Source organism: Capricornis sumatraensis, chromosome 2 (genome assembly GCF_032405125.1).
Source record: "Capricornis sumatraensis isolate serow.1 chromosome 2, serow.2, whole genome shotgun sequence".
Taxonomy (NCBI): domain Eukaryota; kingdom Metazoa; phylum Chordata; class Mammalia; order Artiodactyla; family Bovidae; genus Capricornis; species Capricornis sumatraensis.
In genome coordinates this window covers 183,300,610-183,315,099 of record NC_091070.1, presented here as the reverse complement: position 1 = coordinate 183,315,099, position 14,490 = coordinate 183,300,610, and the positions used below count along the sequence as shown (strand labels likewise).

Below are 14,490 nucleotides of genomic sequence, written 5' to 3'. Positions count from 1 at the left end.
TCATTTCCCCTTAGATACCATGTCCCGATCTGGCTAGGATTTTTTTAGATTTTCTCTTAGATGGTTCAGAACACGGTGGGTCCAGAGACCATTAAGGAAAAAATGTATGTGTGGTTATCTCTAGCATACCAGTTCTTTCTTAGGGACCCAAAGGATTTAACAATAATAACTGGAGATAAGGCTCTCTTCTTCCTAATTTTGGGGCTGAGGAATGCCTATAGACAATCATTCTAACCTATGGACAAAAAAAAAGTACATGGAAAAAAGGGGAAAAAAGTTTTTAAGAAGTAGAGAGGGTAGCACAGAGGCTAGGAAATAATAAAAGTTTTTTTCTGAGCTGAAACCAGCCCAGGGTGGAGCTTTGCCTAGGGATCACTTTATAGAACAGAAGGAAGGGCATGAAAGTTACATTTCAAAGGGTCTTCTTGGATATGGTTTTGGTTCTTGTGCTGTCTCTGCTATTTTCATGGATCTCTCTTATTCCAGATATTGCCAAGATTATGCCCAAGTGTTATGGAAATAAGATCCCACAATGTGGAATTTTTTGAAACATGACTTTTTGCCATTTACTAAGAAAGGGTATGTAGGAAGAAATTAATTATTTAGAAGTACATTGCTCAATTTGGACATTTTCCAGATCTTGTTCTGTTATTGATTTTTAATTCCATTGTGTTCAAAGAAAACACTGTTATGATTCTAATCTCTTTAAAGTTATTGAGACTTGCTTTATGGTCTAAATATGGTATAATGTTCTAAATATGGTAAATGTTCTTTGTGTGCTTGACAAGAATGTGTATTCTATTACTGATATGTTCTAAAAGGACAGTTAAGTCAAGTCGGTTGAGTTCAAATCTTTATTCTTGCACTGTCCTACTTGTTAAGAGCGATATTGAAATCTCAGACTATAATTGTGGATTTATCTATTTCTCCTTGCAGTTTATTAGTTTTTGCTTTATCAATTTTGAAGCTCTGTTATTGAATGCATAAACATTCAGAATTGTTTGGTCTGTTAATGAATTGACCCCTTTATAATTATAAAACCCTTATTTATCCCTGCTGATATTTTTTGGTCTGAAATATACTATCTTATATTAAGCTTTCTTTTGCTTAGGGTTATATGGTATATCTTTTTAAATATTCTAAAACATTTAATCTATTTGTCTTTATGTTTAAAGTTTGTTTCCTGTAGGAAGTGAATAGTTGAATCTTGCTTTTTTATCCAGTCTGATAATCCCTGCCTTTTAATTATGTTGTTTAGACTATAGGCATACTTTGGAGATAATGTGGGTTTGGTTCCAGACCATTTCAATAAAGCAAATATTGCCATAAAATAAGTTGCACAATTTTTAAAATTTCCCAGTACATATAAAGGTTGTATTTACACAGAATAATAGTGTAGTGAGCATGCAGTAGCATTATATCTCGGAGGAGGCAATGGCACCCCACTCCAGTACTCTTGCCTGGAAAATCCCATGGAAGGAGGAGCCTGAAAGGCTGCAGTCCATGGGGTTGCTGAGGGTCGGACACGACTGAGCGACTTCACTTTGACTTTTCACTTTGATGCATTGGAGAAGGAAATGGCAACCCACTCCAGTGTTCTTGCCTGGAGAATCCCAGGGACGGGGGAGCCTGGTGGGCTGCCGTCTACAGGGTCACACAGAATTGGACACGACTGAAGTGACTTGGCAGCAGCAGTAGCAGCAGCAGCATTATATCTAAAAAATAATATTGTTGTTTAGTTACTCAGTTATGTCCAACTCTTTGTGCCCCCAAGGACTGCAGCACGTCAGGCTTCCCTGTCCTTTACTATCTCCCAGAGTTTGCTCAAACTCATATCCATTGAGTCAGTGATGCCATCCAACCATCTCATCCTCTTTCACTCCCTGTCCTCCTGCCCTCAATCTTTCCCAACATCAGGGTGTTTTCTAATGAGGTGGGCAAAGTATTGGAACTTCAGCTTCAGGATCAGTCCTTTCAGTGGATATTCAGGATTGATTTCCTTTAGAACTGACTGGTTAGATCCCCTTACAGTCCAAGGGACTCTCAAGAGTCTTCTTCAACATCACAGTTAGAAAGCATCAATTCATCAGCCCTCAGCCTTCTTTATGGTCCAACTCTTACATCTGTACATGATTACTGGAAAAACCATAACTTTAACTATATAGACCTTTGTTGGCAAAGTGATGTGTCTGCTTTTAATACACTGTCTAGGTTTGTCATATCTTTTCTTAAGGAGCAAGTGTCTTTGAATTTCATGGCTGCAATCAACAATGTGGTTATTTTGGAGCCCAAGAACATAGAATCTGTCACTGTTTCCATTTTTCCCCCATCTATTTGCCATGAGGTGATGGGAACAGATGCTATGATCTTTGCTTTTTTAAATGCTGAGTTTTAAGCCAGCTTTTTCACTCTCTTCTTTCAGCTTCATCAAGAGGCTCTTTAGTTCCTCTTTGCTTTCTACCTTTGGTGTCTTCTACATATCTGAGATTATTGATATTTCCTCTGAGAATCTTGATTCCAGCTTGTGCTTCATCCAGCTTGGCATTTTGCATGATGTACTCTGCATATAAATTAAGTAAGCAGAGTGACAGCATACAGCCTTAATGTGCTCCTATTTTTGAACCAGTCCATTGTTCCATGTCCGGGAGTTGCTTCTACATACCTTAATTAAAGATTACTTTATGGCTAAAAAGTGCTAATCATCATCTGACAATGCAGGGTTGTCAACAAAGCTTCAGGTGTAAAAAATTCACTATTTGCAAAGCACAATAAAGTGAAGAATAGTTAAACAAGATATGCCTGTGTTCACCTTTTATATGGTTATTGATATAGTAGAGTTTGTCATCTCATTGTTTACTTTCTATTTGTTAAATCTGCTTTGTTCCCTTTTCCTCTTTTCTACCTTCTTTCAGAATATTTGAATATTTCTGGTTTCTATTTTATCTCTTTGCTGGCTGATTAGCTATAACTTTTTATTATGTTGTTTTGCTGGTTACTTTAAGGTTTTGTATACATCTTTAACTTATCACTGTCTACCTTCAAGTGGTATTATATCAACTTACATATAGTATACAAACCTTGGAGTGGTGTATTGCACTTCCCTCCTCCTGGTCTTTATTGTGCTGTTAGTGTCATATATTTTATTTATTTGTGTCTTATACATGCCACAATACATTGTTATTGTTTTTGTTTCAACAGTCAATATCTTTCAACAGATTTAAGTGGTAAGAAAATTTACGTATTTGCTCATGTATTTAATTTTGGTATTTCTCATTCCTTTGTATGAATCCATATTTCTGTCCTCCTAATTTCATTCTTTTTCTGCTTGAAGGACTTATTTTAACATTTCTTACAGTGCAGGGGTGCTGGTGATGTATTCTTGCAGCTTTTGTATCTCTGAAAGAGTCTTGCTTTCATTTTTGAAAGATATTTTTGCTGAGTATAGAATTTTGGGTTGATGGTTTTTTTCTTTCTGTAGCTTTAAAGATATTGCCCTTTTATCTTCTTCAGTTCAGTTCAGTCACTCAGTCGTATCCGACTCTTTGTGACCCCGTGAATCACAGCATGCCAGTGGAAACAGTGTCAGACTTTATTTTTGGGGGCTGCAAAATCACTGCAGATGGTGATTGCAGCCATGAAATTAAAAGACTCTTACTCCTTGGAAGGAAAGTTATGACCAACCTAGATAGTATATTGAAAATCAGACATATTACTTTGCCAACAAAGGTCCATCTAGTCAAGGCTATGGTTTTTCCAGTGGTCATGTATAGATATGAGAGTTGGACTGTGAAGAAAGCTGAGTGCCGAAGAATTGATGCTTTTGAACTATGGTGTTGGAGAAGACTCTTGAGAGTCCCTTGGACTGCAAGGAGATCCAACCAGTCCATTCTGAAGGAGATCAGCCCTGGGATTTCTTTGAAAGGAATGATGCTAAAGCTGAAACTCCAGTACTTTGGCCACCTCATGTGAAGAGTTGACTCATTGGAAAAGACTCTGATGGTGGGAGGGATTGGGGGCAGGAGGAGAAGGGGACGACAGAGGATGAGATGGCTGGATGGCATCACCGACTCGATGGACATGAGTTTGAGTGAACTCCGGGAGTTGGTGATGGACAGGGAGGCCTGGCGTGCTGTGATTCATTTATCTTCTTGCTTGTTTTGTTTACTGTGAGAAATGTGATGTTATTCTTATCTTTCTTTGCTCATAATGTCTTTTTTACTCTTGACTGCTTTTGAGATTTTTTTCTTTATCACTAGTTTGGAATAGTTTGACTATGATGTGAAGTGGTGTTGTTTTTTTCATGATTGCTTGAGTTTTGATGAATTTCTTGAAACTGTTGTCTCATAGCTTTCACCAGTTCTGAATTTTTTTAGCCATTTTGTCTTCAAATATTTTTTTCTACCCTCCCCTCTCTCCCCTCTTCTTCTGGATCTCCAGTTGGACACATATTAGCATGAATGAAATTGTGCTACATGTCACCAATGTGCTTTTATTTTTTTAAAGAATTCTTTTTCTTCTCTGTGTTTTAATTTGTATAGTTCCTAGTGCTTTGTCCTCAAATTCACCCGTCTTTTGATCTTTTCCTCAGCAATATCTAACCTGTCATTAAATCCCAGTCAGTGTATCTTTTATGTTGGACGCTGTAGTTTGTATGTCTAAAAATTCCAGTAAAAAGACTTGTTTCTACTTATCTTTTTGAACATATTTAACATTGTTGTGGGGTTTTCCAGGTGGTGCTAGTGGTAAAGAACCTGCCTGCCAGTGCAGGAGATGTAAGAGGCATAAGTTCAATTCTTGCCTGGAAAGATCCCCTGGAGGCGGCATGGCAACCCACTCCAAGACTCTTACAGCATGGCAGGCTATATATAGTGTAATGGAGCAGCATGGCAGGCTATAGTCCATAGGATTGCAAAAGGTTGGACAGGATGGAAATGACTTAGCACAGCACAGCACAATATTGTAATATTAAAACTCTTTTAAACTTATCAAGTTTAGATTTATGGCCCAGGATGTGATCTATCCTGGAGAAGGTTCCATGAGCACTTGAAAAAAAGGTGAAATTCATTGTTTTGGGGTGAAATGTCCTATAGATATCAATTAGGTCTAATTGATCTAATGTATCATTTAAAGTTTGCGTTTCTTTGTTAATTTTCTGTTTAGTTGATCTGTCCATAGGTGTGAGTGGGGTATTAAAGTCTCCCACTATTATTGTGTTATTGTTGATTTCCCCTTTCATACTTGTTAGCATTTGTCTTACATATTGCGGTGCTCCTATATTGGGTGCGTATATATTTATAATTGTTATATCTTCTTCTTGGATTGATCCTTTGATCATTATGTAATGGCCTTCTTTGTCTCTTTTCACAGCCTTTGTTTTAAAGTCTATTTTATCAGATATGAGTATTGCCACTCCTGCTTTCTTTTGGTCTCTATTTGCGTGGTATATCTTTTTCCAGCCCTTCACTTTCAGTCTGTATGTGTCCCTTGTTTTGAGGTGGGTCTCTTGTAAGCAGCATATAGAGGGGTCTTGTTTTTGTATCCATTCGGCCAGTCTTTGCCTTTTGGTTGGGGCGTTCAACCCATTTACGTTTAAGGTAATTATTGATAAGTATGATCCAGTTACCATTTACTTTATTGTTTTGGGTTTGGGTTTATACACGCTTTTCGTGTTTCCTGTCTAGAGAATATCCTTTAGCATTTGTTGGAGAGCTGGTTTGGTGGTGCTGAATTCTCTCAGCTTTTGCTTGTCTGTAAAGCTTTTGATTTCTCCTTCGTATTTGAATGAGATCCTTGCTGGGTACAGTAATCTGGGCTGTAGGTTATTGTCTTTCATCACTTTAAGTATGTCTTGCCATTCCCTCCTGGCCTGAAGAGTTTCTATTGAAAGATCAGCTGTTATCCTTATGGGAATCCCCTTGTGTGTTATTTGTTGTTTTTCCCTTGCTGCTTTTAATATTTGTTCTTTGTGTTTGATCTTTGTTAATTTAATTAATATGTGTCTTGGGGTGTTTCGCCTTGGGTTTATCCTATTTGGAACTCTCTGTGTTTCTTGGACTTGGGTGATTATTTCCTTCCCCATTTTAGGGAAGTTTTCAACTATTATCTCCTCAAGGATTTTCTCATGATCTTTCTTTCTGTCTTCTTCTGGGACTCCTATAATTCGAATGTTGGAGCGTTTCATATTGTCCTGGAGGTCTCTGAGATTGTCCTTGTTTCTTTTAATTCGTTTTTCTTGTTTCCTCTCTGATTCATTAATTTCTACCATTCTATCTTCTATTTCACTAATCCTATCTTCTGCCTCCGTTATTCTACTATTTGTTGCCTCCAGAGTGTTTCTGATCTCATTTATTGCGTTATTCATTATATTTTGACTCTTTTTTATTTCTTCTAGGTCCTTGTTAAACCTTTCTTGCATCTTCTCAATCCTTGTCTCTAGGCTATTTATCTGTGATTCCATTTTGATTTCAAGATTTTGGATCATTTTCACTATCAAAAAAATCGAAATCATTCCAAGCATCTTTTCTGACCATAATGCATTAAGATTAGATCTCAATTACAGGAGAAAAACTACTAAAAATTCCAACATATGGAGGTTGAACAACACACTTCTGAATAACCAACAAATCACAGAAGAAATCAAAAAAGAAATCAAAATATGCATAGAAACTAATGAAAATGAAAACACAACAACCCAAAACCTGTGGGACACTATAAAAGCAGTGCTAAGAGGAAAGTTCATAGCAATACAGGCACACCTCAAGAAACAAGAAAAAAGTCAAATAAATAACCTAACTCTACAACTAAAGCAACTAGAAAAGGAAGAATTGGAGAACCCCAGAGTTAGTAGAAGGAAAGAAATCTTAAAAATTAGGGCAGAAATAAATGCTAAAGAAACAAAAGAGACCATAGCAAAAATCAACAAGGCCAAAAGCTGGTTCTTTGAAAGGATAAATAAAATTGACAAACCACTAGCCAGACTCATCAAGAAGCAAAGAGAGAAAAATCAAATCAATAAAATTAGAAATGAAAATGGAGAGATCACAACAGACAACACAGAAATACAAAGGATCATAAGAGACTACTATCAGCAGTTGTATGCCAATAAAATGGACAACGTGGAAGAAATGGACAAATTCTTAGAAAAGTACAATTTTCCAAAACTGAACCAGGAAGAAATAGAAAATCTTAACAGACCCATCACAAGCACGTAAATTGAAACTGTAATCAGAAATCTTCCAGCAAACAAAAGCCCAGGTCCAGACGGCTTCACAGCTGAATTCTACCAAAAATTTAGAGAAGAGCTAACACCTATCCTACTCAAACTCTTCCAGAAAATTGCAGAGGAAGGTAAACTTCCAAACTCATTCTATGAGGCCACCGTCACCCTAATACCAAAACCTGACAAAGATGTCACAAAAAAAGAAAACTACAGGCCAATATCACTGATGAACATAGATGCAAAAATCCTCAACAAAATTCTAGCAATCAGAATCCAACAACACATTAAAAAGATCATATACCATGACCAAGTGGGCTTTATCCCAGGGATGCAAGGATTCTTCAATATCCACAAATCAATCAATGTAATTCACCACATTAACAAATTGAAAAATAAAAACCATATGATTATCTCAGTAGATGCAGAGAAGGCCTTTGACAAAATTCAACATCCATTTATGATAAAAACTCTCCAGAAAGCAGGAATAGAAGGAACATACCTCAACATAATAAAAGCTATATATGACAAACCCACAGCAAACATTATCCTCAATGGTGAAAAATTGAAAGCATTTCCCCTAAAGTCAGGAACAAGACAAGGGTGTCCACTTTCACCGCTACTATTCAACATAGTTCTGGAAATTTTGGCCACAGCAATCAGAGCAGAAAAAGAAATAAAAGGAATCCAAATTGGAAAAGAAGAAGTAAAACTCTCACTGTTTGCAGATGACATGATCCTCTACATGGAAAACCCTAAAGACTCCACCAGAAAATTACTAGAGCTCATCAATGAATATAGTAAAGTTGCAGGATATAAAATCAACACTCAGAAATCCCTTGCATTGCTATACACTAATAATGAGAAAGTAGAAAAAGAAATTAAGGAAATAATTCCATTCACCATTGCAATGAAAAGAATAAAATACTTAGGAATATATCTACCTAAAGGAACTAAAGACCTATATATAGAAAACTATAAAACACTGATGAAAGAAATCAAAAAGGACACTAATAGATGGAGAAATATACCATGTTCATGGATCGGAAGAATCAATATAGTGAAAATGAGTATACTACCCAAAGCAATTTACAAATTCAATGCAATCCCTATCAAGCTACCAGCCATATTTTTCACAGAACTAGAACAAATAATTTCAAGATTTGTATGGAAATACAAAAAACCTCGAATTGCCAAAGCAATCTTGAGAAAGAAGAATGGAACTGGAGGAATCAACTTGCCTGATTTCAGGCTCTACTACAAAGCCACAGTCATCAAAACAGTATGGTACTGGCACAAAGACAGACATATAGATCAATGGAACAAAATAGAAAGCCCAGAGATAAATCCACACACATATGGACACCTTATCTTTGACAAAGGAGGCAAGAATATACAATGGAGTAAAGACAATCTCTTTAACAAGTGGTGCTGGGAAAACTGGTCAACCACTTGTAAAAGAATGAAACTAGATCACTTTCTAACACCGCACACAAAAATAAACTCAAAATGGATAAAAGATCTAAATGTAAGACCAGAAAATATAAAAATCCTAGAGGAGAACATAGGCAAAACACTCTCAGACATAAATCACAGCAGGATCTTCTATGATCCACCTCCCAGAATACTGGAAATAAAAGCAAAAATAAACAAATGGGATCTAATTAAAATTAAAAGCTTCTGCACAACAAAGGAAAATATACACAAGGTGAAAAGACAGCCTTCTGAATGGGAGAAAATAATAGCAAATGAAGCAACTGACAAACAACTAATCTCAAAAATATACAAGCAACTTATGCAGCTCAATTCCAGAAAAATAAATGACCCAACAAAAAATGGGCCAAAGATCTAAATAGACATTTCTCCAAAGAAGACATACGGATGGCTAACAAACACATGAAAAGATGCTCAACATCACTCATTATCAGAGAAATGCAAATCAAAACCACAATGAGGTACCACTTCACACCAGTCAGAATGGCTGCGATCCAAAAATCTGCAAGCAATAAATGCTGGAGAGGGTGTGGAGAAAAGGGAACCCTCCTACACTGTTGGTGGGAATGCAAACTAGTACAGCCACTATGGAAAACAGTGTGGAGATTCCTTAAAAAATTGCAAATAGAACTACCTTATGACCCAGCAATCCCACTGCTGGGCATACACACCAAGAAAACCAGAATTGAAAGAGACACATGTACCCCAATGTTCATCGCAGCACTGTTTATAATAGCCAGAACATGGAAACAACCTAGATGCCCATCAGCAGATGAATGGATAAGAAAGCTTTGGTACATGTACACAATGGAGTATTACTCAGCCGTTAAAAAGAATTCATTTGAATCAGTTCTGATGAGATGGATGAAACTGGAGCCGATTATACAGAGTGAAGTAAGCCAGAAAGAAAAACACCAATACAGTATACTAACACATATATATGGAATTTAGAAAGATAGCAATGACGACCCTGTATGCAAGACAGGAAAAAAGACACAGCGGTGTATAACAGACTTTTGGACTCAGAGGGAGAGGGAGAGGGTGGGATGATTTGGGAGAATGGCATTCTATCATGTATACTATCATGTAAGAATTGAATCGCCAGTCTATGTCTGACGCAGGATACAGCATGCTTGGGGCTGGTGCATGGGGATGACCCACAGAGATGTTATGGGGAGGGAGGTGGGAGGGGCGTTCATGTTTGGGAACACATGTAAGAATTAAAGATTTTAAAATTAAATTAAAAAAAAAACTCTTTTAATGTCATTGTTTGCTAATTCTAGCACTTTTGTTAGTTTGGGTTCAGTTTTGATTAACTGAGTATTCTCTTTTTGGCTTGTGTTTTCCTGCCTATTTGTATGCTCAATTGATTGCCAGACATTGTATTATTTACCTTTTGGGGTGCTGGATATTTTTGTTTTCTGAGTATTGCATTGTGTGATTATGTCACTTTATTAATTCATTTTACTTGTGGTGGAGATTTGGATAGTTTTAAGTTTTTGGCAATCAGTAAGAGCCCTGCTGTGAATATTTTTGTACATGTGCTTTAATGAACATGTATATGGATTTTCATACAGTATGTATACCTGGGGATGTAATTGCTGAGTCACAGGGTATTGATATGTTCAGTCTCAGTATATAATACCAGATAATTTTACAAGCCAGTTGTGCTAATTTATATTTCTGCTAGGTGTTAATGAGAATTCTGCTTGCTCTCAGCTCACCAGTACTTGGTATTTTTCATATTTATTAGAGAAACATTTTATCTTAATTTGCATTTGTTTGGTAACTGATGAAATTGAGTGTATTTTCATAGATATTTTTCCATTTAAGCATGTCTTCTATTAAATTGTCTCTCTAGATTGTCTTAATATATTTTGGATATAAATCCATTTTTGAATATATCTACAAGAAATGTCTCCTACTCCCTTAGTTACTTTTTCATCATTTATCTTTTGAAGAGCTCATAGTTTTAAAGAGTTCATAATTTTAATATAATCTGGTTGACTTTTTTACTTTCTTAAATGGTTAGTAGTTTTTGGATTCTTGCTCACTTTAGGACATGATTTTCTCTCTAGTGTTTTGAAGCTGTCATTTTGTATGTGTATGTTTTCTCTCTGTTTTTTTTTTAAGATCAGCTCTTTGTCTTTTGTGTGGGCTTCTTTTTGTTCTACTCAGAATTCATATATTTCTTAAAATCTGAGAAAATTTCAGTCACTTTTAATTATAGTTTTTCTCTATTTTTCCTGTTCTCCTGTACATCTTTGACAAGCTTTTCTGTTATTAGGTTTTTTTTTTTCATGTCTCTTAATTTCTTTGGTTTTTAGATATTTTATGTTATTTTGCCTCTCTGTGCTGTGTTCTAAGTAATTTTGTTAGTTTTTCTGGTTTCTTGATTATCTTCTGAGCTATATATAGTTTTCTATTTAATCTATACCAAATTTTTATTTTCTGTTATTATTATTATTATTATTATTTATTTCTAGCAGTTCCTTTTGGTTTTCTTTTACATGTGCCTGGTCAATTTTAATAGTCTGTTTTATGTTATTTGTCCAACTTTTTTTGTTGGTGAGAAGCAGACTTTCCCTGAGCTCAATATTACTAGCGATTCTCTTCTTCTTTCCTCTATCAGCTTTCTTTCTCACTCTTTTAGTGGTTCTTTTAGGCATTCTCATTCTTCATAAACCTCTGCTCAGAAGTCTGTTCCATCATGGGAAACAAAAGCAAAGCAAAACAAAATTTAAAAAACATCTCTTCCTTTGATTCCATTTGTCTTACATTCACCTGACAAATGCTTATTGTGCATCCTATGGACTGAACTCTGTGTTAGGCACTGAACATTCAGAGGTCCAGAAGATAAACACATTTCTTCCTCTCTGGTATACTTGAAATCTGGATGCAGATATAAATAAAAAAATATTCTTGATATAACTAATACTGTAAAAAGGAAAGCCAGTCAAAGAGTGGAATAGAAGGAGCAGTATTATAGTGGAAAGTGAACAGGACAACAAAGTTCATTTAATACTAGTAGTTACTAGCAGTTCTCCAATAATATTTAGAGTAAATATTAAGAGGGAGACTAGACCTTAAAAGAATAAGGAATTAGTCACTTTGTCAAGTTAGAAAATTAGAAACTGTGTGTTTGGCAAGCCACAGGATAAGGCGTGATAGTTATGTATTATTGTATTCAATTTAAAACAAATTTAAATGTCTCCTAAAGTAGAAACTTTTGACATATTTATAGTGCCATATTCAGTTTCCAGGCATTTTAGTTTTTATTTATAATTAGATTCAAGGTTTAGTATTAAGAGAAATTCATTGATAAAAGAAGCTTGGCATGTATTCTTTTAATTATTAAAACTGTATGCTACAATTTAGCTCCATTAAACTGAATATTATAAAGTTTGGGTGATTATAATTTTTTCAGAATGAGCTTGAAGAGGGATAGATGCAGGAAACATGAGGAATAAAAGTGTGATAAACTGCTTTAACATCTTGCAGAATGGCATTAAAAATTAAACTCCTTGGAATTGAGAGTTATAGGCAGATTTATTTACCTATCCATCCATCCACCCAAACCAGCCAACATTTATTAGGATCTGTTTGTGCTAGGTACTGTATGCATGCAGAAGCTGAAAAGATCTGGAAAGATCAGGGAATGTTAGTTCATTCTGAGCACTGGTGTTTTGTAAATTATTGGGCAAATAGTGACCATAGTTTTTACATAGAAATTGTATTAGAATCAACTTGGAAAGGCTTTAAAAAATTACATATGTGAGTGGCAACAATTAAAAAATATATTTTAACATGATCGGGTGACATCATATTTAACAATTTTATTTGTTGTTGTTGTTCAGTTGCTCAGTCCTGTCTGACTCTTTGCTGCCTGATGATGGACTGCAGCACTCCAGGCTTTCCTGTCCTTTACTGTCACCTGGAGTTTACTCAGACTCATATCCATTGAGTTGATGATGCCATTAGCTTATTAGTTTTGGTTTTATAATTTGAGTATAAATATTCCTAACTATAAATACATCTATATTTTATTTGAGCTAGTTATCATATAGTTATCATATGATTATATACATTTTTTACATATTGGCAAATCATGATATTTTATTTGCAAATCTCATTTTAGAGAGCGCTAATATCTATATATTGAGCCAAGTGAGGCAAAAAGGAAACATATTTTTATGTTATTTCATTAGAGTTGATTATATTTGGAATATAGAATGTTATTATTAACAACAGAATTACTAATAATACCTTATATTAGTTAGTACCAAAGTGTACAAAACATTTCCGCATTCATTCTCATTTGATTTTCATAACAGTCTGAACAGAATGGAAGATTTATCTTCATTTAAATCTGAAGAAAGAATTGGATTGTGCCATACTCCATATGAACAGTAATGGGAATATATTACCATTACTGACATTTCTTTGTATATATTTATATATTACTTTGTATTTTTTTTTTATATTTGTATTTTGTAGATGAAGATGAACTCTTACCTGCAAGATCAGGGTGTACAATAGAAGATCATGTGATTGCAGGAAATGTAGAAGAATTTCGTAAAGATTTCATTTCAAGAATATGGCTTACCTACAGGGAAGAATTTCCTCAAATAGAAGGCTCAGCTTTGACAACAGACTGTGGCTGGGGCTGTACATTAAGAACTGGCCAGATGCTATTGGCTCAAGGACTCATACTACACTTTCTTGGTAGAGGTAAATCAAATTTTTGGTTTTGGGAGTTTTATTGTTGTTGTTTAAATTTAAGTCTAGCTTGCAAACTGAATGAAATTCCCTGATATTCATTTTCTTAACTCTCTGATGTCTTCTGAAGTTGAACCTAATTTAGCAAGTAACATAACATCTTTGCTGAATTGGGCCAGTATGACTTTAACTTTCATGATTTACCTTTCCAAAATACAGGTTGAATGTAAATATTATTCATGGCTATCACTATGAATTAAGTTCAAGTTTTAGTAGTCTTTGGATTTTTTTTGTTTTTGTTATTATTTAGTTCTGTTGGACTCTCTGGATTATCTGCAGTTTGTAAATTCTGGCAGCAATGACTGAGCAGATAATTATTGTGCAGTTAATATTTTTACATTAAAATATTTTTATATTATTTAAATCTTAAGAAATTTTGTATTGGTTTCTTTATTTTTCACTCTACATATCATCAGTAATGCTTTAAAATTATTTGTATTTTTATAAATATGGCTATAATCAGTTAAATTGATTGTTATTTTCTATTGATAAATAAAGTCATCATACTTTTAAGACTCTCAAAAATGTCATTGATACCTAACTCGCATATGTCTCTTTTTTCTGATGTGCCACCTTTCTTAACATTTCCACTAGTTTATTGTTACGTAATATGTACGTTTGTAGGAAGATTTTAGTTTACCATTTTAGGCTATCGTATCTGGTTACTACTAAGTATCATTATATTTTTTTAGGTGTTAGATAATTTTCTGCAATGCCCAGCAAATATTTAATAACCTTTCTGTAGGTATTATTGATGAGATCATTTAGAGAGAATATTTATTCCAGAATGGTGTAGATATTGCAAGGAAAGGAACTCTTCAGCTTTTCCTGGGATGCTTTATTTGCAATCATGGACACAAATTGGAACACTTTTCACAGTCCTGACTTGGCCTCTGAACCTGTGACTCATTTGGCTAACTTAAAATTGCATGAATGTTTGGGGACTGTCTTCTTATTAAAAAGAGTGAGGTAGTGATATAGTTGATTTTGTGTAGGGAATC

At 34.9% G+C, this 14,490-nt stretch overlaps 1 protein-coding gene across 3 annotated transcripts in view; it reads left to right on the top strand.

Moving 5' to 3' along the window:
* Nucleotides 1-14,490, top strand: part of ATG4C (autophagy related 4C cysteine peptidase) — a 106,660-nt gene that overhangs the window by 44,064 nt on the left and 48,106 nt on the right. For 2 of the 3 annotated variants that reach the window (XM_068964868.1, XM_068964867.1), the window contains exon 4: nt 13,208-13,441. In XM_068964868.1, coding sequence (XP_068820969.1) covers nt 13,208-13,441 — 234 coding nt within the window. Of the gene's footprint in view, nt 1-500; nt 580-13,207; nt 13,442-14,490 lie in introns of those variants that run through there. The other variant, XM_068964869.1, reaches the window with a different exon arrangement.